Source organism: Ischnura elegans, chromosome 10 (genome assembly GCF_921293095.1).
Source record: "Ischnura elegans chromosome 10, ioIscEleg1.1, whole genome shotgun sequence".
NCBI classification, from domain to species: Eukaryota; Metazoa; Arthropoda; class Insecta; order Odonata; family Coenagrionidae; genus Ischnura; species Ischnura elegans.
Window position 1 is genome coordinate 5,067,747 of NC_060255.1, and position 21,985 is coordinate 5,089,731.

Sequence of the window (21,985 nt, forward strand, 5' to 3'; positions counted from 1 at the left end):
ACTAACTAAAACATTAAAAGTGTGTGGGCTCTTGTGATCTCAGACCGTCGATAAACATTAAGAATGGTGACTGAACAGTTAAATTAAATCACTTTCACTGAGCATCAAACTTTTATGTACCATTTGAACATACAAAAGAGATCTGCCAAGAGTGATTCATGTGAGACCAGACATTGCAGACAAGTGGATGCTTCACCATGACAATGCCTCGCGTCACACAGCTATTTCCATTGGTGAATTTTTGACCTCTAAACACATTGCTGTTGTTCCTAAATCCCCCTATTCACCTGATTTGAGTCCTTTTGACTTTTTCCTTTTCCCGAAATTAAAATGTGTCCTCAAAGGACATCGTTTTGGAAATCTGGAGAACGTTCAAAAGACTGCAAGTGACCAGTTAAAAGCCATGGTCCTATGCCATTTCAAGACCTCCAGCACTGCTACTAAGAGTGGGAAAAACGACTCCACCAGGATATAGCTGCCTAAGGGAACTTTTTTGAAGGGGATAATATTATTGTTTGAAAAAAATGAAAACTTAAGTTAGTACAAAATCAGTCTCATTACTTTTCTAGCACACCTCGTAGGAAAGAATTCAGTGTCAATATTATTAACCAAATTAATATTTCTTTAGGACTGCAACTTTTGAAGCCCTTAAAATTGACTGGGTAATCCCATACGCTTTCTGTAAGCGTGTTGTGTGGAAGGGAGTTTTGAAGGCACACAGCTTGTCTTAATGAACTTAGATATTGTGGGGTGGTAATGGGGAAGGTGGATTGCGGAAGCTTTGTCTCTTATTTCACATTCCCCATTCTAATACTCAAACACTCCTTGAACACCCATGGTCTTTTTTCATTGTGTTTCCTCAGAGTCTACATTCCCATGCCATAAAACACCATTCTCCCCATTGAGGCCTTAGAATCCTACCCTTTTAACACTAAAACATTATGCCCATATCATCAAGTCTCTAATAATAAAAAAATTCTCCTTCACTAATTATATTTTCATCTTGACATCCTTACTGTCTGTGCTATTCCAATGCAATGCCCAAATAGTGAAGTGCTCAAGTTTGTGACAATATATCTACTCATGTTTGTAACTTTCTCCTAATGTTGTGCCTTAAGTTCTGTGGCCTTGAAGTTTTACATATCAGCACCACCTTGGTCTTGCAGTGATTCATCACGATACCGCATATTATTCCGACAACCTATTTACTTACTGCATCTGCCAAATCTTTCGCCAAATTGATAATTAGTGCCTGATCATCCACATATCTAACTTAATTCATGATTTTGACTTCTGCATTTATCTGTATCTATTCCTCCCATTTCTTATTTATAGAGTATCAGCTGCAAGGGTGACAGCATCAGGGCCATTGCCAGCGAAGTGGTCAGGTTGGGAGCCACCCCCCCAACCCCCAATTACGAATACATACATACTTGGTGCCCGACCTGACAACCTGTTTGTCCCCCATGGCCAATAATCCTGGCTATGGTCCTAGACAGCAGACAGACTTATCTTACATCCCTAGATTTTAGTCTTTCCTACATACGTACCCCTATTTTCGTGTGAATGGCCATTGGCTTTACCAAGTTCACTCTATCAAGTGCTTTTTTTTGAATCTACAAATCAAGGAAACAAGTCTTTCTTATACTGTAAGTTCTTGTGCACTAGGGTCCTCATTATCACCATACTTAAAAGGAGTCCATATAGGCGCATATATTTATTGAAAATCTCTATAACAAATGTATCAATCAACTTTAGAGAGGAAATGATTTTACAACTGCTTTATAACAAAAGAAATCAATTTATTACAACTAATATATACATAAATAGAAGTATGTACATCAACGCGTCAAGGAAACACTGTCGTTCATCCATTACATTGTTAAAGCTTACATGTACAAAGGATTCATTCCACAGCCTATGAAGTAAATCATCAAAATTTTCTATTAAAATCTTCCAATCCACTTTTTCACATCATGAAGATTGCAACATTCAAACTTATGCTATAATACTTAAAAGGAATTCTTTAACAATTATGAAATATCATTGTATGCCTAAATTAAAGAGCTAATGCCACAAACAAATTTTACAACTTGCATGTGGTTCAAATACTGCATTTACCAATCTCATTCATTCCAACCATGGACATCCTGATATAATTTTTTTCCCAGGCAAACAATTGAAGTAAAGAATTCTCAGGTTTTGCACTGGGTAAGGTCCTCCATGTGTCCAAATCCAAGGAATATATTGGATTGGAGGGAAAGAATCCATTGGATTCCTGAATCCCTGAAGACGATGGGTGAGTTGCTCATCGAAATGTTGGAAGGAGACATGGAGGACCAAGCCCGCTGCAAAACCCGAGAAATCTTTATGTACTTCTCACCGGACATCCTCATAATAATTGGTGCAGACAGGCCAGACCAATGATATGAGTTTGTCCTCCTATGAATTATGATATAATATGGATTGATCCAAAGATGTCAGTATGAGATGATATACGTCCTTATGTTTCCCAATAAGGAAAACCTTATATTACATCATTCATGTCAATGTCATTCACTAGGGATGTGACCAAAATTTTTAAAGAATTATTATAAATTTTAATTACATTGAAAATTCAAAATAAAGACTTAGCATACAGTTAAGTAGTAACATCCTGATAGTTGTGTGGGCGTCAGCTCCAAATATCCATGCATAAAATGTAGATAATCAAATTTCCCCATTTCTGTTGGAAAGCCAGGTGAGCTCAATAAGCTCCCACCATAACAGACCAATTTATAATTCTGAATGTTGATATGAAATCAACTGGTGAATGCAAGATTTAATAGGTAAAAAGAGTGTCACATTATCTAACATATGAATGTCATGTTACAATTTTTACACTTCCACAGAATTCCTCCAACGGAGGAGAATTATTTAAATTTAGATCTTGAATCTGAGCATAGCAAAATTTGTACTTTGATGAAACTTAACGTCTACCTACATGTTTATAACTTAATATTACCTAAATACTTAATTTTAAAAAAATGAAAAGAGAGACAAAATGCTCTTCTGAGTTCTTCATTAAAAATCTTAAACGTAAGGATTGAATTATTACTTTCAATATTTTATAAAAGTTTTCTTCAGCACTGATTTTTGCCAAATGTTACACCTGCATCAGCAACAGAAACTCAAAAACATGCCTTGAGAAGCCATCTTCTGACTTTTCTCTGCAGTCTGGATGATTAGATAGATATTCTTATCAAATCATTGCCTTTAATGAAACAGTCAGTCCAATCCAGACATTGATGCAACTGCAGCATTTTCATTTAAAATTCAACTTTATCCACACTCATTGTCTTTAAATAACACAGCATTAGACACCTCAATGGAGTATTCTTTCACTTAACCAGCATGTAACGATACTGTCCAATGCTATCACTGCTACCCTGGCTACTTTGTCCACTGCTTTTCACATTTTTCTCTGTTGACTCTGAGGTTGACTGTTTACTTTTCTTCGCACTCTCATGTGGAGGGAGAAGAAATCGACTCCTCAGCAATGCATATTCCTCTGCATCTTCATCCTAGAAGAAAATCAAAAATTTTATTGTAAAGACTGAAAATTTCCTTCAAAATGGCTCATTTGAGATCAACAGCAATATTGTAAACAATGTGCACTCTGACTGTTCTTTCAATCTCACCTTATTATGAGAAAACATGAAAAATAATTATTATTGAAGAAAATGGGGGTGCGTCTCTTACACAAACTTAATCTTATTTCCCCCCTCCCCTTCACCGGTCGCAAGTCCGAGGGGAACTGAGTGGCCTTGGTTTTCAGCGTGAGTCAGTCATCTGAAACCCTAGGCCAAAAACAAGCGGCAGGCAGGGGAGTTTCTCCCTTAGTCACTCCCCCCCTTAGACATATTTTTAAAATGCTCCTGTTTGCTTTTCTCACATGTAAGCATCTCACCGTCACGTCAGTACCTCAGAGGTGAACATGGAAAAGATCGGGCGGGGTTTTTGTTCCGCAAGGCGCGCTAAATTTACTGCCACAAGTGGGCATCCTGCGGCATTTACACTGCAAATAGTAAGCGCATATTAAACTTAGAGAAATGCATAGTTTTGAAGGATGATACCTGGTTAATAGTCAACATGTCTTGCTGAGTAATATCCATTACACCAAGGATCTGATTTTTCATAAATCATCTTCAGACGCTATTATGAGGATTATTGCAACTGAAAATTATATTGGTATTTGTAATATTTTTAATCCCGCCACATGAACGGTGGTGAAATATACAAGAATTGCCATGAGAAAAAATTCTCCTGGATCGGGAATCGAACCACGGACCTTTGTCGCACATTAAAGAGTAGTGGCGATAGAGGACAGCCTTGCCTCACTCCTCGGCCCATGCTTGCCCACCCAGAATCTCCCTCTGCTACCCTCACTTGCGCAGTCTGGGCCATATACAGATTATGAATCAGTCGCCCATCCTTCCAATCTACACTTATTTTAACTTCACCCAGTTCACTCTATCAAATGCTTTCTCAAAATCCACAAAGCAGGCATGCACATCCTGGTCATATTCTAGATTCCTCTCAACTGGGATCCTCATTTTGGCCATTGCATCACGGGTGGATTTTCCTTTTTGGAAACCACACACATCTTCACCCAAATACTAATTCGCCCTTGCTTGAAATTCCTCTATTTTAATCACATTCCCTGGCCATTTCACATTCCTAATATAAAGTATTCATTACTTTATTATTATTTCATGTATTGTTTTATTTTCACCCACCCCTTTGATGGCTGAGATGTTCTAATCCCCTATCACAGCTAAATTTTTCTTACCCAGGATTCCCCTGATTATTTACTCGAACTGTTCATGTACCCTAGGCCAGCCCTAATTTTTCAGAATTTGAAAAAGTTTTGGTTTCTAGCCTCAAATAGAACTGAATGGAGTTTATATTGCCGGCCTCGGTGGTGGCGGGGTAACGTTCTCGCCTGCCAACCAAGAGGTCGCGGGTTCGAATCCCGCCTGGGTAGGTTACCCCGGTCCAGGGCATGGTCGTTTGTGTACGTTTACTTGTTACATTTGTTGAACACCCTGGTGTAAAATGGCCAATAAGAGCTGTATCCGGTGGTTTGAGAATAAAATAAAATAAAATAAATAAATAAATAAATAAATAAAAATATTCAAGTGATAAAATTTAGTTCCATTAAAATAATGGCAACTCATGCCCCAAGGGACCCAATTACATACTAAGGATTCAAAATTGGAATTTTGGTACTCAAAAAACTCCATTCCACTGTAAAACATTAAGGTAAAGCCATAGCAGTAGAAGCCAGTGAAAGTACTATGAGTGGTGCGGGCTTTAATTCGGCAGTGCCCCAGCGTAGAGCAACGATCATGGGGGTGCAACTAATTGCAGAAGGCTATATGTACCTCCAAAACACTTAAAGATGCATCAAAACAAACTGAATTTCATCCCTACCGAGCTTTACCTTCACATTTTTAATCGGAATAGAGCTTATCTGCCCCAACGCACAACCATTATACAAACCCAGGGGCGCAGCTAGGAATTAAGGCTGAGGGGGGTTTAGGTGCAACTAATACTGGGGTGTGTGGGGGTATGGAATATCCACCAGGATAAGTGGTAGGTGTGAGATTAATAAATTGCGGAAATTTTAGATACCTGGTTCAAAATGGTGAGTTTTATGGCTTTCTGAGAGATAATCTATTAATCCTTACAATTTTATATTAGTAATATCAATCCAATTAAGTAAAATGGATTAAACTTAAAAATTTCTCTGATCTCTGGGGGGGTTTTATCGCCGAAAACCCCCCCCTCGCTCCGCTTATGATACAAACACAGTATAGCAAATACACATAAACTTCATTTATGCATTTTGAGACTGAGGAATCATAACTTTTTGGCATTCCGAAAAAGAAGGACCAGTCTAATGTACCCCATCTACTTCTTACTCCCTACGATTGTCAGTGGGTATGTAAACTTGAACCACCACAAGGTTGGTGGTTTGCACTTTAATTTCTACCTCCAGAATCCTATCCCTTACCTGTTCTTATCGCTTACCTTCCACTCTCTTGCTGATCTTAATATGTACCTTAGCCACCCCTCGCTGACTTTCTTTCCCGTCCTCCACTACTTATATACATATATATAACCCTATACCTATCACTCCAATAGTCCCCACCATCCTTCTGCCTCACCTCGCATTTTCCTAAGATATCTATCCTCCCTTTATCCATTTCCCTTTTGACATTTTCTAGCTTACCCACCCTCATAATTGTCCTCACATTCCATGTCCCTATGTTCATTTCTGGCTTCTTCTTCTCCATCAAATTTGTTTTCAGTTCTAATTTCTTGGATGCTGCTGCAGAAGATATGTACATATATGCAAAGGTTTTGCATGATGGTGACCTCGAGGTCCTTGCTGCCGTGAAAGACACCTACCCAGACAAGCGGAGATGACCCATTCCATGAGGTTCAGAGGCTCATTTGACAGTACTCGTTGTTTTCAGGGAAGAGATAGTTAGGCTAGACTTTCCACCTCCATTCCAACAGTGTTTTTTATGTGAAACTATCACATAGACTACCCTTCAACTTTTCTGGCATAGGTGGCCCTAGCAGGAGTAATTTAGTATTAATCCCGCCAGTGCAGCTCTCATCATCATCACTGGTCAACAATCCTAGGATTGGTTTGACGCAGCTCTCTACTCAGTTCTCCTATCAGCTAATCTTTTCACACCTACATACTTCTTCTCTTTCACATCTCTCTTTACTTGTTCCATATATTTTGTTTGAGGTCTTCCTTTTCCGTTCTTGCCTTCCACTTGTCCCTCGACGATTGTCATCATCAGGCCATCATGTCTCAAGATGTGGCCTATAAGGTTGTTCCGTCTTCTTATTAAGGTTTTCATGAGGCTTCTCTTCTCTCCTACCCTTCTTAGGACTTCCTCGTTACTAACTCGGTCGATCCATTTGATCGTCATCATTCTTCTGTAGCACCACATTTCAAAGGCCTCTATCCTTGCTTTCTCCGCTGCTGTCATTGTCCATGCCTCACTTCCGTATAGGAGTATACTCCAGATGTAGGTTCTTATAAATTGTTTCTTTACTTCCATATTTAAGTTTCCCGCTGTAAGCAGGTCTCTCTTGTGTGGAATGCTCACTTTGCTTGGGCTATTCTGTTGATAGTTTCTTTCTTGTTTCTCCTGCCACTAGTGATCCTGCTTCCAAAGTAACAGAATTTATCCACCTCCACCAGTTTTTGCTTCCCAATTTTAGTGTTAGTCTTCTTCTCTTCTGCTGCATGCTAATATCTTGGTTTTCTTCGTGCTTATTTACAGTTGATATTTACTCATTACCCTACCCATATTAACCAGAATATTTTTCAAATCCTTCTCTGTTTCTGCTGTAACAGCTATGTCATCAGCAAATCTTAGCATGCTAATATTTTCTCACTGGATATTCACTCCCAATGCCTTTTCTTTGATTTCATTAATGGCTTTCTGAATGTAAACGTTGAAAATTACGGGTGACAATGTACAGCCTTGTCGCACTCCTTTCTTAATTCTTGCTTCTTCACAGCTGGGCCCTGATTTTATCACCGCTACTTGGTTTTTGAATAAACTGTGAATGATTCTTCTGTCATTGTAAAGAACCCCAATTTCCTTTAAGATTCCAAGCATTTTGCTCCAATCTACGTTGTCAAATGCCTTCTCTAAGTCCACAAACGCAACGAACGTTGGCTTGTACTTTTCCATTCTCTTCTCTATGAGCAGTCTAAGGGCCAATATTGCTTCCTTTGTGCCTTTATTTTTTCTGAATCCAAATTGGTCCTCCTCCAAGAACTCTTCTGCGTTCTATTCTTCTATGTATGATCCTTGTCAGTTTCTTCGATGCATGTGTAGTTAGGCTTATGATCCTAAAATCTTCGCAATTCTCCGCTCTTTTCTTCTTAGGAATAGGGATTATAATGTTCCTCTCGAAGTCCTTTAGTATCTCACCTGTCGAATACATTTCACTAATGATTTTGTATAGCTGGTTCAACGTCTTCTCTCCTGCATTTTTAATTAGTTCTGCGGGAATGTCATCAATGCCAGACACTATATTTATCCTGAGGTCTCTTACAGCCGCATCAAATTCCGATCTTAAAATAGGGGCTCCCATGTCATCGGCATCCACTTCCCTCTCATTCTCAATAGCATTTGTTCTTAGGCTACTTCCTTTGTACAAATCTTCCAGATATTCCTTCCATCTCTTCCCTTTGTCTTCGTTTTCAATCATTAGTTCTCCGTTTTTGTCCCTAAGGGTATTAAATCTTACACCCCTTTCCTTAAAGTGGTATCTCACAGTCCTATAGGTGGCCTCTACTTTTCCATGTTTAAGATTGCTTTGTATGTCTTCACAAATATTTTTCATCCACGCTTCTCTAGCCTTCCGCGCTTTTCGACATATTTCGTTCCTTATTCTCTTGTAACGATTCTGTCCTTCCTCTGTTTTGGCAGCCTTGTATTTTCTTCTTTCTTCAATGAGATCTAATACTTCTTGCGTGATCCATGGTTTTTTTATAACGACTCTTCTTTTACCAAGAACTTCCTCCGCTGCTGCCTGCAGACCACTTCTAATGGTTTTCCAACTCTCTTCCACTGGTTTATTGGTCGTATCCTCCCCTATTCTCTTTTCTACAGCTTCTTTAAAGGCCAGTTGATGCTGAACCTCATATGGATTCCCAATAATTGCTATCACCCCATCTTACAGTTGTGGTCTACTAGAAATTACACAGTGTTTGGTAAAATAGGGACATATATATGGTGGAGATATAGCCAGATTCTTTGACCTTCAGATAACCCACAGTGACATGGATTGGGTGATATTGTTTTGCAGAACCTAAGCTTTCATTGGGCCTCTATGATATAAATCTTCATGCGGCACCCCTAAATCTACTCAAAGATAACCTTCCGTTCAAACCCTTACCTACTGTTGGTATGGCAACAGCAGGTATATGAGGAAAGTACTACATAATAATCAGCATGGCACCGCTCCCTCATCTCAAACATTCCAAGAGTAAATGAAAGCTGATGGCAAGAGCCAAAAAAATTGGTGAACGAGCCCACTGTGGTAATTCTCATTTTAATAATCAATGGTAATAGAGTTCCTTTTCCCAGATAAGTTGATGACATCACCTGCTTCTGCTGAGAGGGTCAACTTTTCCAGGGAACTCATCTCCTCATCACATCGGCCTCAACTTTCCACAAAATTTTCCACTCCCAATAATAACACCATATGTGAAACTAAATATGTGAATAAATGTGGAAACCCCACAGAGAACCCTTTAATGTTGTACAGCAAGCATCATAGCCAAAAGTAAAGAGTTAATTAGTTTTTGCTACATGATATGAAGATGGTTTTTATGGTAAGTATTTAAAAATAGAAATCACTGAGTGAATTATACCATACGCAGCCAGGAGAAAAGTCAAATTTGAGATAGCTTTGAAGACAAAATAATCAGATGGGCATGGGTAGATAAATCTTCAGATATGTGACAAAAGATCTTGTGATCAAAGTACACATTTAAATAGGGCCAAGACCTCTGGATAGTTTGGTGCTCATAATAAAAATCCACTGTTTAAATGAAACAGAATGCCTTTATAAGTTGGTCAAATCCAAGTTTCAATCAATTAAGTTGTTAAATAGCATTACCTTTCCTTAAATCAATGTTTCATATTCAAGGTTGCTTAGTTTGTGCCACATCAACGCTTGCTGGTGTTGTATCTTCCCTTGCCAAACTTTCTTTTCTTTCATCGTGCTGAGAGTCGGTGACAATTCCATCAATATGCTGTCACCCATCATTCATTTATTCACATCCCAAGGAAAAAAACGATTCATCAGTCACAAAGTAAAAATTCATATTTTGAAATGTAATTTCTGATCAATTACTTCTGAAAATTAAACATTTATGCACTTTAATGCAGAAAAATTCTTTCCTGAATCAGTCAGAGAATGAGTCAAACTCTCTTCTTAATATATGTAATTAGTGACTTGTACCGGTAGAAAGCTGTGTTAGCACATGCTGCAATTTCTTCACAGAGGTCATCCTTCAGTAAAAGTAAGTACTCCGATATTTTGTGCGGTAGTTAATAGCTTGCAGAGTGTTACGCTCCTCATTTTGTCAGAAGCTTTGGGTTACGGATGCAATAAGCTCAATGACATGCTTTTATCTCTCTTTATCTATCCCTTTTGATAGAAAGCCCATAGATAGATTGCTTGGGTGATGGCAGCGAGGGCTGCTTCATAAATGTCACATATCTCAGCATAGGAAATACAGAGTAGTAGACTGCTATATGGAGTGATTATGCATCTTAGCTGAAGATAAAGATTACTTATAAACACTAATCAAGCAGAGTTTCTTTTGAATATGCCACATGCATGTAGGAGGCAACTACACACGTGGAGTGAAATCTGTCTGAAAGCAGCGGCCAAGGGGGAATGAAGTGGCTGCCTAAGGAGATTTCCGATAAATAGAGGTGAAAGGACGCTCCGTGGTCACTTTATGGCCAATACAGGTTGGAGGCCACAAAGGCAAAACATTACTATTCCTACACACTATGGAAAATGACAATTTCTTGGCATATTTTGCATCACGAAACTAAAAAGTAAGTAAAACCAATCAGTGGCGCAGCGAGGGGGGTTTGGTGGATAAATCCCCCCCAGAGCTCAGAGAAATTTTTATAAGTTAAATCCATTTCACTTAATTGGATTGATATTACTTATAGAATAGCGTAAATATTGATGATATATCCCTCAGAAGGCTGTAAAATTCACCATTTAGAACCAATTATCTTTAAAATTCTGCAATTTATTAATCTCGCCCCTCCCGCTTACCCTGGCAGGTATTCCACACCCTCAGACACCCAGAGAAAAACCCCAGTGCTTCGCAGCCGAAACCCCCCCTAGCCTTAATTCCTAGCTGCGCCCCTAATACCAATTACATCCAAAGATAGCATAGCAGGTCATCAGATTTTTTTTCTAAAAAATATGGAGAGTTACTCTACTTCACAGCTGATTTTTATTGGTTTGCTATGCAGTTATATGGAACAGGAATCATTCAGCATGAGGTCTCTCATTAAATCACATGTTACTATCTTTTTATGCTTCATGATGAAATTGTATGACTAAAATCATTTACTAAGGTCATAATTGATATGCTGTCTATGCCAGTGATTTTTCAGTGTCTCCTCACCTTTTGTTTTCTTGTGATTGTGGAATGCAACAGGATACACAAAATTAAGGGGTTCTGTCTGAGTTTACCATTATAGTGATTGCTTATTGAATTTATATTTCCTTAATTACTGGTACCAATATTCAATCCATCCACTTGATAATTGTGAGGAAAATATTTAAGCTGCCCGCATAACGCTAACAAAGACCCAGCCACATTTAAAGCTGAAAAAATATGACTGAAAAGTCTGATAAACAACTTTGGGGACGGATTTGAATTTACAAGGGAGAATAAAATAACATTAATTGTATTTGATTTTATTTGAGGCTTCACATAAATTTTCATGATGGGGAAAAATTAAAATTATTGAAAGTACAATTTTTTATGCATAACTTCACTCACTGAGTAACTAAGATTGGGTAAAGGGTACCTAATGTGTTTATTTTTGGCCATTGCAAGTTGCTATGTAAATTCATTTTATTATACAACACATGTTGTCACTCTAACCACTATGACTGTTGAAGGTTGAAGAATCTAAAAGAGTATTACAGGCCATTGCACCTTAAAAGCAATACACATCCATGATGAGGAGGCATGTAAGATAATTAGAGCATCATCATAATCGTAATTTATTTCCATGCTTTGCCTGGCCCCATGTCGGTCATTTGCTGAGACTCCAAAACTGTGTTCACAGGACTAGTCTATAAGAATAATACCAAGGTAGATGTGTATAGGATGGCAGATGAGTGATAGTGGATGCTACATTTAATCATTTGTAAGTCTACCGACAGCCAGATTCCCAAGCGGGTGCAGAATTTCAATGTGAATCATTAAGCGGAATGTCATGCAAAATGTAAAAATTATCATAGGTTTGTTTCTTGGCAGCCTTAAGTGGATGGTTGAGAACAGGGGTGAGGCTAGGAATAAAGGCTGGGGGTGAGGGGGGTTTAGGTGCAACTAATACCGGGGTGTGTGGAAGTATGGAATACCCACCGGGATAAGCGGTAGGTGCGAGATTAATAAATTGCAGAATTTTAAGATAAAGGATTCAAAATGGTGAGTTTTACGGCTTTCAGGGGGATATTTTATTAATCCTTACCTCCTTCATACATCCTTCTATTAATATGTATTAGTATATATACATCCTTCTACTAGTAACATCAATCCAATTAAGTAAAAAGGATTAAACTTAAAAATTTCTCTGAGATCTGGGAGTGTTTTATCCCCCAAAACCCCCCTCGCTGCACCACTGGTTGAGCTCATATTAATAATACATAAATGTTTTCCTCAAAACTTGGGTATTCTCTCTCCCAGATTAGCCATAGGCTTAGGACCATAATTGGGTGCATGCGTTAACCAGTTTTTTATCCAGGAGAAACATTAATGAAGACAGTGGCTTGGATAGTAAGCAGAATACCTATTTTATAGGAAGAATATTTGCCATTTTATGTGAGAGCGTGGGCTTGTAAGATTAGGAGAATAATGATGGGATTAGGCATTACCTTAGGATAGTGCTGAGGTCCATCTCCAGGCACTGGTCCGCCGTCAGGCATCACTCGAACCATCATTGGTCCAAGGGGGTGATATGATATAGTTTCAGGTGGTGTTGCGTAGTCTGAGAATTGGTTGGATGCAGACCCTGATGATCCCTTGTCAGACGGATAGTCATCGCCTTCCCTGAGAAGATTGCTGCCTGTAGATGCTGCTAAGCATTAAAAAATAAATTAAATACAGTTATGTAATGTTTAGTGCAATAATATTCCCTTAAATTAATTATTTTATTTGCACTGAGCAAAATTGAAAATATACATTATTCAATCAAAAGTTTGTTGGGTACATGATTCAGAAAAACGAAAATGGCATTGAATAATTTTATACCATCCAGAAATTTGAATAATATTAAATGATTATAATACATTACAAACTGATCAATAAATGAAGTGAATACCTTAATGGGCTTAAAAGAATAAAAAAGAGGCTTAGGTTTCCAAATTACTTTCATGCAAAATCTAAAATTTGATATTCAATCGGGAGATAATGTACACAGAATATTGGCTTTTACAATATGGAAATTCATAGTGACTTAAATTCATGAAGAAATATGTAGTTTGGTTAGCATAATTATTATTCCTTTCTAATCTTTGGTGAAATGCTTTGGGAAAAATGCCAATTCCCAGTCATGATTGGTTCCGATAAAAAAATTAATGCATGTGTTCCAATCTGAATTTTTACGCATCAATTGCAACCTTTTAATGCATAAAATATTGCATTCAACAAGTACCTTTGTGCCACATATGGCAGAGAAATATAACAGCACATAACATAATAGATAGGAATTATAGTCTACGGATAGACATTTCACATTAAATGCTTCTTGTCAAGAATAAAACCTGCATATAATAGTTTGATACCCTTAGATGTAAGATTTCTAAACTAGGTATACTATATTAACATGCACTTTTAATATCAAAAACTTACGATTGGACACATAAAAATCCTGAGGTCTTTTTTCATCAGGCATTTCAAAACTGCCTTTCATCATTGAGTCCCAAACTGAAGAGAAAAAAAAAATGAATGAAAACAGCATACATATATATTTTTCAGCAGAAAATGATGGCATTTTAAAGCAACATTTCTATTTTACCCAAGATTGGCCAGTGCAGCATGGATATTGTGTGAACATTTGAAAAGGCACAAAACAAAGCAGAGTTATTGTGGTCTTTGGTTAGTCATTGACAATACAAGCATAGATATGCATCTGAATAGTTTTGTACAGAAAAAAAATTTGGCACCAACTGAGACATCCAAAATATTCAAACCTAAACAGCATTCAATAAAAGATTCAGTATTACTATTTCTTCAGTTTAATCAACTAAAGTAAAGGCATATATAAAGCTATGGATGCTGTACTAAATTCCTGATACCTACAAAAATGAGCTAACTTAGTTTGAAGCATTTATTATGCAGCTCAATGTATGAATGTCAAAGCAACTTACTGATATCACTTGCACCCCTCTGGTATGGATCCATCGTGTCCAAATGATGATCTTCCATTTTTGCAAGGTTGGTCATTCCATACAGAATGAGGGCCTTATTGCAATCTGTAATTAGAGAAATGATATTTGGATAATGGAAGTAATGAAACTGGAACACCCACCAAAGTAAAATTAATCAAGTATGTACATATTAATTAAAGGAATAAGTACATAGACATTAAGCCTCCATATCTATGTACACAAATTGTTAAAGTGTACATGCATAAACACGAACAGTTTCAAAGCTAAAACGAAAAATAATTTACTCAATATAGGTGAGTTGCTTCACATTAACAACATGTGTTTGATTCCACTAGTCCACTATAAATAACATTGAAAGAAAAGCCAAAATATTTATGACATAAGGGCCGTGGGCATAATCAGAATTTATAATAGCAACCCCTTCCAGGAAGATAGGGGGGTGCATCTAAGCTGCACTTTCCGGCAGTATGAGAATGAAATAAACCAGCAATTTAATTTTTGGGGGGAAGGCAGCTGCCAGTCCCTGCACCCCCCAATTGGATAAGCATGTGCTAACTATTTAGTAGGGTTTGTGACTGTTATCACCATATCTTGAGGAGCAGTTCCCAATTCTAATACATATAAAATACATCTGTTTAAGGGTGGGTAAATTAAGTTCAAATAAAGAAGGATAAAACCTTATAAGTGAAGGCATCAGAAGCCTCTACATGGAATAATTTAATTACCACACAGGATCGCCTGTATGAGTGTGGATTATTTAAAAATCTACGTGCACAGAAACCTAATTGATCTCAAATCATCAACTCTGGCTTTAACTGCAGAAAAAAAAATTATTTGTTTCAATTACTTGCTCTGTACTGGGATTGATTTATTCTCTAATTTGTCAATTTTTTCGTTAAATTTCTATAGATGTTTCAGCAATAAGCTCTGTATTTCCTAATGACCAAAGGATTCATATGCTACACAAATGGCAGCAGAAATAAAATAAGATTTGATTATTTGCCTCTTACAAAAAGTGAAAAATGACTCATAGGTGAAAAAGTTCTATATTGATCACAGTCCACTCTGGAGGAAGCTTATTCATAGAAAGGAGGTCGTAAAAATAAATAATATTCACTAGAAGGTTATAATATTATCTCCCGAATTTTTTTCGGAGAACTGCGATGTTTTCAACCAGTTTACAAATTATTCTACATTTTGCTGCTCTATTCAACAGCTGCTCAGCAGGACAATCTTAATAGAAGTAATTGTTGCTGTAAGTTTACTGATTAACTTTTAAAATTAGTAATTTGTAATCGTAATTAATAACTTTTTTTACGAAGTAACTGTAATAGGGTAGTTTCCTTCATCAAAGAAAACGAAAGGCATTGATTGCGATTCGTTACCCACCATTAATGTATTCATTCATAATATACAAATTATTTGGTTTTAGAAATCCCATTTTAGACGAATGGCAATGGTCGATTTTAACCTCATTTGAAAAAGGCCAGATTGGCGGCCATGCGATTCCACTCCACGTGACGTCACAGGGACCTAGTTTCTATACGAGTAGATAGGAGTTTTACATCGCCTGAGATTACCGATGCATGCATGAGTCACAGAGCTCAGGGAAACATCTCTTAATAATCACTTATTAAAATTACCTAAGTTCTGAAAGTTTCCTTCGTTGATAGGGTAATAATAATCCTTATTTAAGCCAAGCGCCATCTGCTAGCAGGGTACTCTGCTACCTGCTAGCATCCTGCGTCGTATCAGCGCTCAAAGCCTCGCCCCAAGGTCACCTCACAGAGCGACAGCTGGAACCAGAAATACGTCACACGGGCTTTTCCCGGCATTCATACTTCGCCGGGACGTTTTCGCGCGCTTGAAATTTTTCACTTTTCGTTTAATCGCGAAAAATAGATATCGTCATTTAAAATTCTAAAGGCGTGAAATGCGTACTCCAGGAGTAATAATCTTTCGATTTAGGCAATAAATAAATAATAGGAAACCACCGTATTGGGCCCAGTAGTTTTTCCCAATACTTTTATCAACACTATTCAAGATATCGGAGATACCGTGGGCCGGGGATGATCGCAACCTTGGTTGGGCGCGGGGGAAACTATGTACTACCACGAGCAAGCAATGCGATACGCTCCTAATCCCCCCGCCCCTTCCCATACCTCCATGTGCTGTGCATGACTGTGAACTTGAAGGCTGAACCACCACACTGTGTCTGATGTATGTATGTACTCTCGTGCGGACCTATCGATGGAAAAAATAAGACGCCTCACACAACCTTCGCCGCATGACGCTGAGACGATTATTACACCGGAGATTCGTCATGAGAAAAATAAATCGTTTTACTTGACCCGGATTCGAAACCGGATATCCCGTTCGCCTTCTGAGGTGAGCAGATATTTCCACTTCCAAGTGCAGAGAGGGCGAATCAGAGGGATCTTCTCCGCAGAGATGATACGATTGCAATCGGGATTTTAATTGTTGCAGAAATTGTTTTGGTGACGAGGAGGCACTTAACTTATCTGCAGTATTCAATCCGGAGTCAAACGTAAATTCAGTTCTTAAGATGTCGGATCGCTTTCTCTCAACCGGTCTGCTTTCGCGATGCATTTATTGCATGAAAATTACACTATTACCTTGAAATTGGAAGGGTATACACTATACAACGTATTTCGTTGTCAATCTTTGACTGCATCTCAAATTTTAAAATTTTAGCTTATTAACTTCACAGATGTAAAATTGACGTATTTTATCAACAAGCAGCTTTTGAGAGCAATCTACTGTATAGGCTGAGCATTTCGAGATCATAAAGCTAGCTTTAAATGAGTAATTCGATGCAAAAAAAATACAACCGGTCAAGATAGAGATATGTGCTGAAAGAAAGATGAGAGAAAACTTCTTTCGAATTATTTTGGTTTCTTTATTTCGACTTCGAATTCGAATAGTTAACCAATTACAGTCGTAATACATACTCGTCAGCTTTTCAGCTCTTTGTCGGATGCTAGTCAGATCAGGTGTAATAGGTTACAGTATTCACCTTTCAATGGAAATTGCCAAGCCTTCAGTAAACCTTTCTTTCGGATGCTCATTTTAATGATAGATTTAGCCAATTTTAATTTAGATTTTTTCTCACTGATTCACGTTTCCTCTCCACTTTTTGTATCCTCTTATTGTTTCGCAATCTTTTTTTTCGCGCATCACTTCCCAGAGCAAAAGAGCATACACATGGCGTAATGGACACGTTGTTTAGTGACTGGGACAACTGACCCGACAGAAAACAGCATTGAAAGATGGATCAACGCGAGACCGAAATAGTGGAGCTCTCAACGCCACAATAGACAAAATCCGAAAGGTAAAACTCCCAAAGAATAAAGTGGGGCATAGCACAACACAGAATTTCAGAAAAAAATGCAGGAACTGGAGTGGCAACACAAAGCCCGTGGAAATATTCTTTGGAGGAGGTTTGCTTGGAGGGAGGAGATGGGCATTGGGAGCAGGGTAGGGCCAAGGATTCAACCCCCAACCCCTATTCCACGAAATGTTTGGAAGATAGTGCATAACAACTTCACTTTAATTAACTCGGCGAAAATATGGAGCTGAAAACTAATAAAAAAAGAGTGTCTGTTGGTTCACAATAACTTAAAATGTCGTATGTCCACTTTGAATAGTAATTAGTTCAAAATTATTTTGAAATTAACCAGCGTAGTGGACGATATTTTTATTTATCGGGAGACCTAAAAAGTAGAGTGATTCCTCTAAAATCGAATTAGCCACGAATTCGCACATTGCGTTGTGATTGAATAAATGAGTCATTTTGTGTCTGGTTCATAATTGGATGGAGTAAGACTATCTCCCGAACATATTTAATATGTGGGGTTGGATTAATTCAACCTTCCACCGCTTGCTTAGACTATCCACTATCTATTGGTAGTGGGGATGGAAAAGGATAATTTAAGGCCGATTTACCATCTCAGACTCTGAAGATGATCATAGTGAAAGATACTCACCAGGCATACTAGACTCGCCACAGTAGCCCTCGACTTGTTTGACGAAAACGTTGAACAACCGACTCATCTGTAAATAACAAAAATAAGAAATGATTAGTCAAAGGAATAACCTGCATGAGACTTAAGTGATGATAACGAATGCTCTACAGTAAATAAAAATCATTTCGATAAATCATTGGAAAGTTGTAACTCTGGAACTAATAATATTGCATGTCGATTGACACTATTAGCAGATAGTATATGTATCATTTTTCACTAGATAAATATGGGTGTAAGGCCACATTTTCGGGCTATGAGATAGTAATTTATATAATCTTGAAATAAAAATTCTAATGTGGAAAAACTTAATAACAGCTCATTATTTCCATTAGATTACACTTGTGAGGCGTGCCATAACGAGAAAAACCTGTAGAAACACAGTGACCAGGGGTGGGTATATGATAGTAGGGGGTTGAAGGGTATTATGGCCCTCTTCAGCGGGAGTCTGAGTTGTTCTCATTAAGTTTCCACGTTTCACCCCGTTGAGTGGAAACCTATCCTAGATAAAACTGATTTGTCATGAGTTTCTATCATTCATACCACCGATATTTCAATCTAGGCCCTTTAAAACCTCCATAAACCCATGCACTAATTGAGCGAACTATGCACTATACGTGAGTATTTATTTTTATTTTATTATTGACCTCTTATATTTAAGTATGAACTCTCGAGGTTTTTAGTGATTTATAAAAACAATGTTTACCGATATATTTGTTAAAATGTTTCATTCGATATATTTTGCACTGAGAAATTAATTTTCGATACCCGGCCGCTTCTTCCCTTTATTATAACCCTTTTTTTTATATAAAACAAGCCTTGAAAAAAAATTCAGAAACGTCGGAATATAATTGTTTATGAATTATCTAAAGCTCATAGTTCATCTTTAAATAATTAGTAATCTCCTCAAATTCATCTTCTGTTCTCAAAGCGTATAAGCCTAAAACCACCGCCTGAGTCAACATGAATGGGTCTTGAAACTAATGATTTTTCGGGGGTTGAGCTTCCTGTGAGGGAGCCTTCCTCCAAGAGTAGTGTGTCTCCTCCATCCATCTTGGTCCGAACTTGGATCCGCCACTGACCGCACCACATCCATGGTCCGTTGCCGGTTTGAAAATGTTGCGGAGCGAATGGACGAGGGAATGGAATTAAGAGAGAGAGAGAGATAGATGTGTGCGTGCGGTGTCCCACTTAACTGTCGCCGACCTCTCCACTGCGTCATTCAACCACTCTCCCCTCTTTCTCCTAAGGACGTATATAAACGCTCGAACCTTAAGCCAGAGAGATATCCAATTCTCGACCGTTTCCATGGAGGCCACAAGTACGGATTGAAAATTGGAAAACAGAAAGAGACCTAATTGCGTATTACGAGGGGTTATTTTAACGAGCACCGCTTTTAAGACTTGCACGAATCTAACTTTCCATGCTGCTGACCAATGGCAGCCGGCCTCCGTGGAGGCGAAGTAAAGTCCTCGCCCGCAAACAAGAGGTCGCGGGTTCGAGTCCCGCCTGGATAGGTTACGTCTACGTAAGGCATACTTGGTCTTGCACGTGTTAATGCTATCTAGTCGAAAACTCAGACGTAACGGGCCAATGTGAGCTGTTTTCGGTGGTATGGGAATAAATTAAAAAATAAAATAAATAGACGCAAAATGTTATTTCAAGTATGGTAAAGAAAGCAAACATTTTTTGATCTAGAAAACTAGGACTTGAAGCCTTTAAAATGTACTTGTTTGCTAACAAGATAATTGAAATGCATGGGTAAAGATGATGGATATTGCCGTAGAATAAAAAATAAAACATGGGGTAGGAAAAATGATACCCGTGGTAGATCTTGCACTATTTTTCTACGCCACTGAAAGATCAAAGCATATATAATACGCTATATTAAGAAGAAATAATTAATTGTACAATGGTTGGAAAGTGCTCATTATTGGGGTTCTAGTTTCACCAAAAATAATGCCGGTATAGTTACAGTCAATAGAATAATATCTACATTCATAAAGCGATTAAGTAAAAATTTCAAGAAGCACGTCTCCACATTCTGTGTGTGTTCGAGAAACCAAGCGAAATTAACCATAAACGAGATAGTAAAATGGTAATCCTAAATTTAGCCAAATTTAGGATTTTCACTGACTTCACAGTCAAAATCCTTTGATAATGTGGTGTAAACCGTACATTTATCATCCCATAGGATTACTCACCATTTAGAGTCGACAGTTTTGGTGATTTCAATTTTTAAGTAAGAAACTCGTGCCATTATATCACCTAGAACTGCTTATCAAACGAAATCGGCCTTGAAATCACAACGGCATATACTCCGAACCGGCTCATAAACACGCAATAAAAAAATTAGGCAAAAACATTCCAGGCTAGCTCCCGGTGAACATAAGGTGTATTACCCGGAACGATACTCTTATTTGACCACAGAGCGGCATGCTTTAGATGTGGGATGACGCAAACTTCATACGTGGAGGTATGTTATCAGGCTACACGTTCAAATCAATTATTAATGAATGCCTTCAAGTGGGGAACAAGAGTCAGCATTATCCTAAAAAAAAGTGTAAGCGTATGTAAACTCATGCATAGATAGGAGAAACCTATTCTTTCTCCGTCTTCTGAGTTTTTTCTTCCACTCTATGTAGACAATAGCCATCATAAGAGATTGAGTCGGTCATCAAAATGCTGACTGACACCTCCGAGACCATGTTTCACAACAGGCGGCGTTCTGAAGCTCTGAAGGGATTCATTATACGTGTTTGCCGCGTTACTCCTCCGCTGCGAAAGCCTCGCGCGGCGCGGCTTAATTAGTTTCCCGAAAGAAAGTGTACTACGGCGCGGAAAAGATCTTACATCTCATTCAAGATCACGGAAGGGCCGCAAACAAAACGCCAGGATTTCGCAATTTGCGACCGTTGTTTGATTTTTTCCGCATTCCGCTCATTAAAGATCCGCAGAGCGCCATACCGTGATTAGATCATCGGATTACATCCGCTATAACATCTTCCTCGGCTCTTTGCTCGCTCAATGAAACGAGAGGAAATATTTGGTAACAATAAAGTTTCGTAAGAGATTTTTATAAAAGGAAAAAAACATCGAATTTCTCCTGATCGTTCAGCTACTCTGCACAAATAACATGTCATAATGGGTGTTAAGCCTCAATTCAATGCATTCAAATTCATGCATTGAAAGGGCGGACGAATAAAAAGGAATCTTCTATGAAAAATTTTTCATTGACTACTTAATTAGTAATTGTTTTTTAGTATTATCCCACCCGCTCGATAAGTTTATCACAACTTTTGCGAGGGAAGGGGAATTTTTTCCCAGCGCTATGGAGATAGGGTGGGAGCAGTGATGAAAAAATCGATTTACATTAAAATCGAAAATCAAGTTTGAAATTACAAAGATTGAGGAATTCCAGATCGAGCCTTATTCTTTGAGTTTCGATTAAAACTCGACATTTCGACTTCGATCTTGACCGTTTCGTACGATCTCAGCAGCGCCATTACTGGCCTAAGAAAACGTCATCCGTCCTATGTGAAAGAATTTTCTCCAGGGCCGGAAAAATGGAAAAGCAAGCCCTCAAAGCATCGAAATCAGTTATTTTTTTCCTAAAATTTTAATGAATTAGAATGGCTTCAAGCGTTCACCCCAAAAGTTTAATGTGCTTTCATTTGTAAATTTTTACTACCAACAAT

At 38.1% G+C, this 21,985-nt stretch overlaps 1 protein-coding gene across 3 annotated transcripts in view; it reads right to left on the minus strand.

Annotated features, from left to right (window-relative positions):
- Nucleotides 1-1,781: 1,781 nt before the first annotated feature.
- Nucleotides 1,782-21,985, minus strand: part of LOC124166622 (rhythmically expressed gene 5 protein) — a 76,441-nt gene continuing 56,237 nt past the window's right edge. Inside the window, exons 2-7 of one of the 3 annotated variants that reach the window (XM_046544233.1) lie at nt 18,252-18,318; nt 14,224-14,328; nt 13,706-13,780; nt 12,730-12,932; nt 9,709-9,844; nt 3,472-3,563 (exon numbers count right to left, since the gene is read on the minus strand). In XM_046544233.1, the coding sequence (XP_046400189.1) occupies nt 9,734-9,844; nt 12,730-12,932; nt 13,706-13,780; nt 14,224-14,328; nt 18,252-18,318 (561 nt within the window). In that variant the 3' untranslated portion in view covers nt 3,472-3,563; nt 9,709-9,733. Of the gene's footprint in view, nt 3,564-9,708; nt 9,845-12,729; nt 12,933-13,705; nt 13,781-14,223; nt 14,329-18,251; nt 18,319-21,985 lie in introns of all 3 variants that reach the window. The other 2 variants (XM_046544231.1, XM_046544232.1) reach the window with 2 other exon arrangements.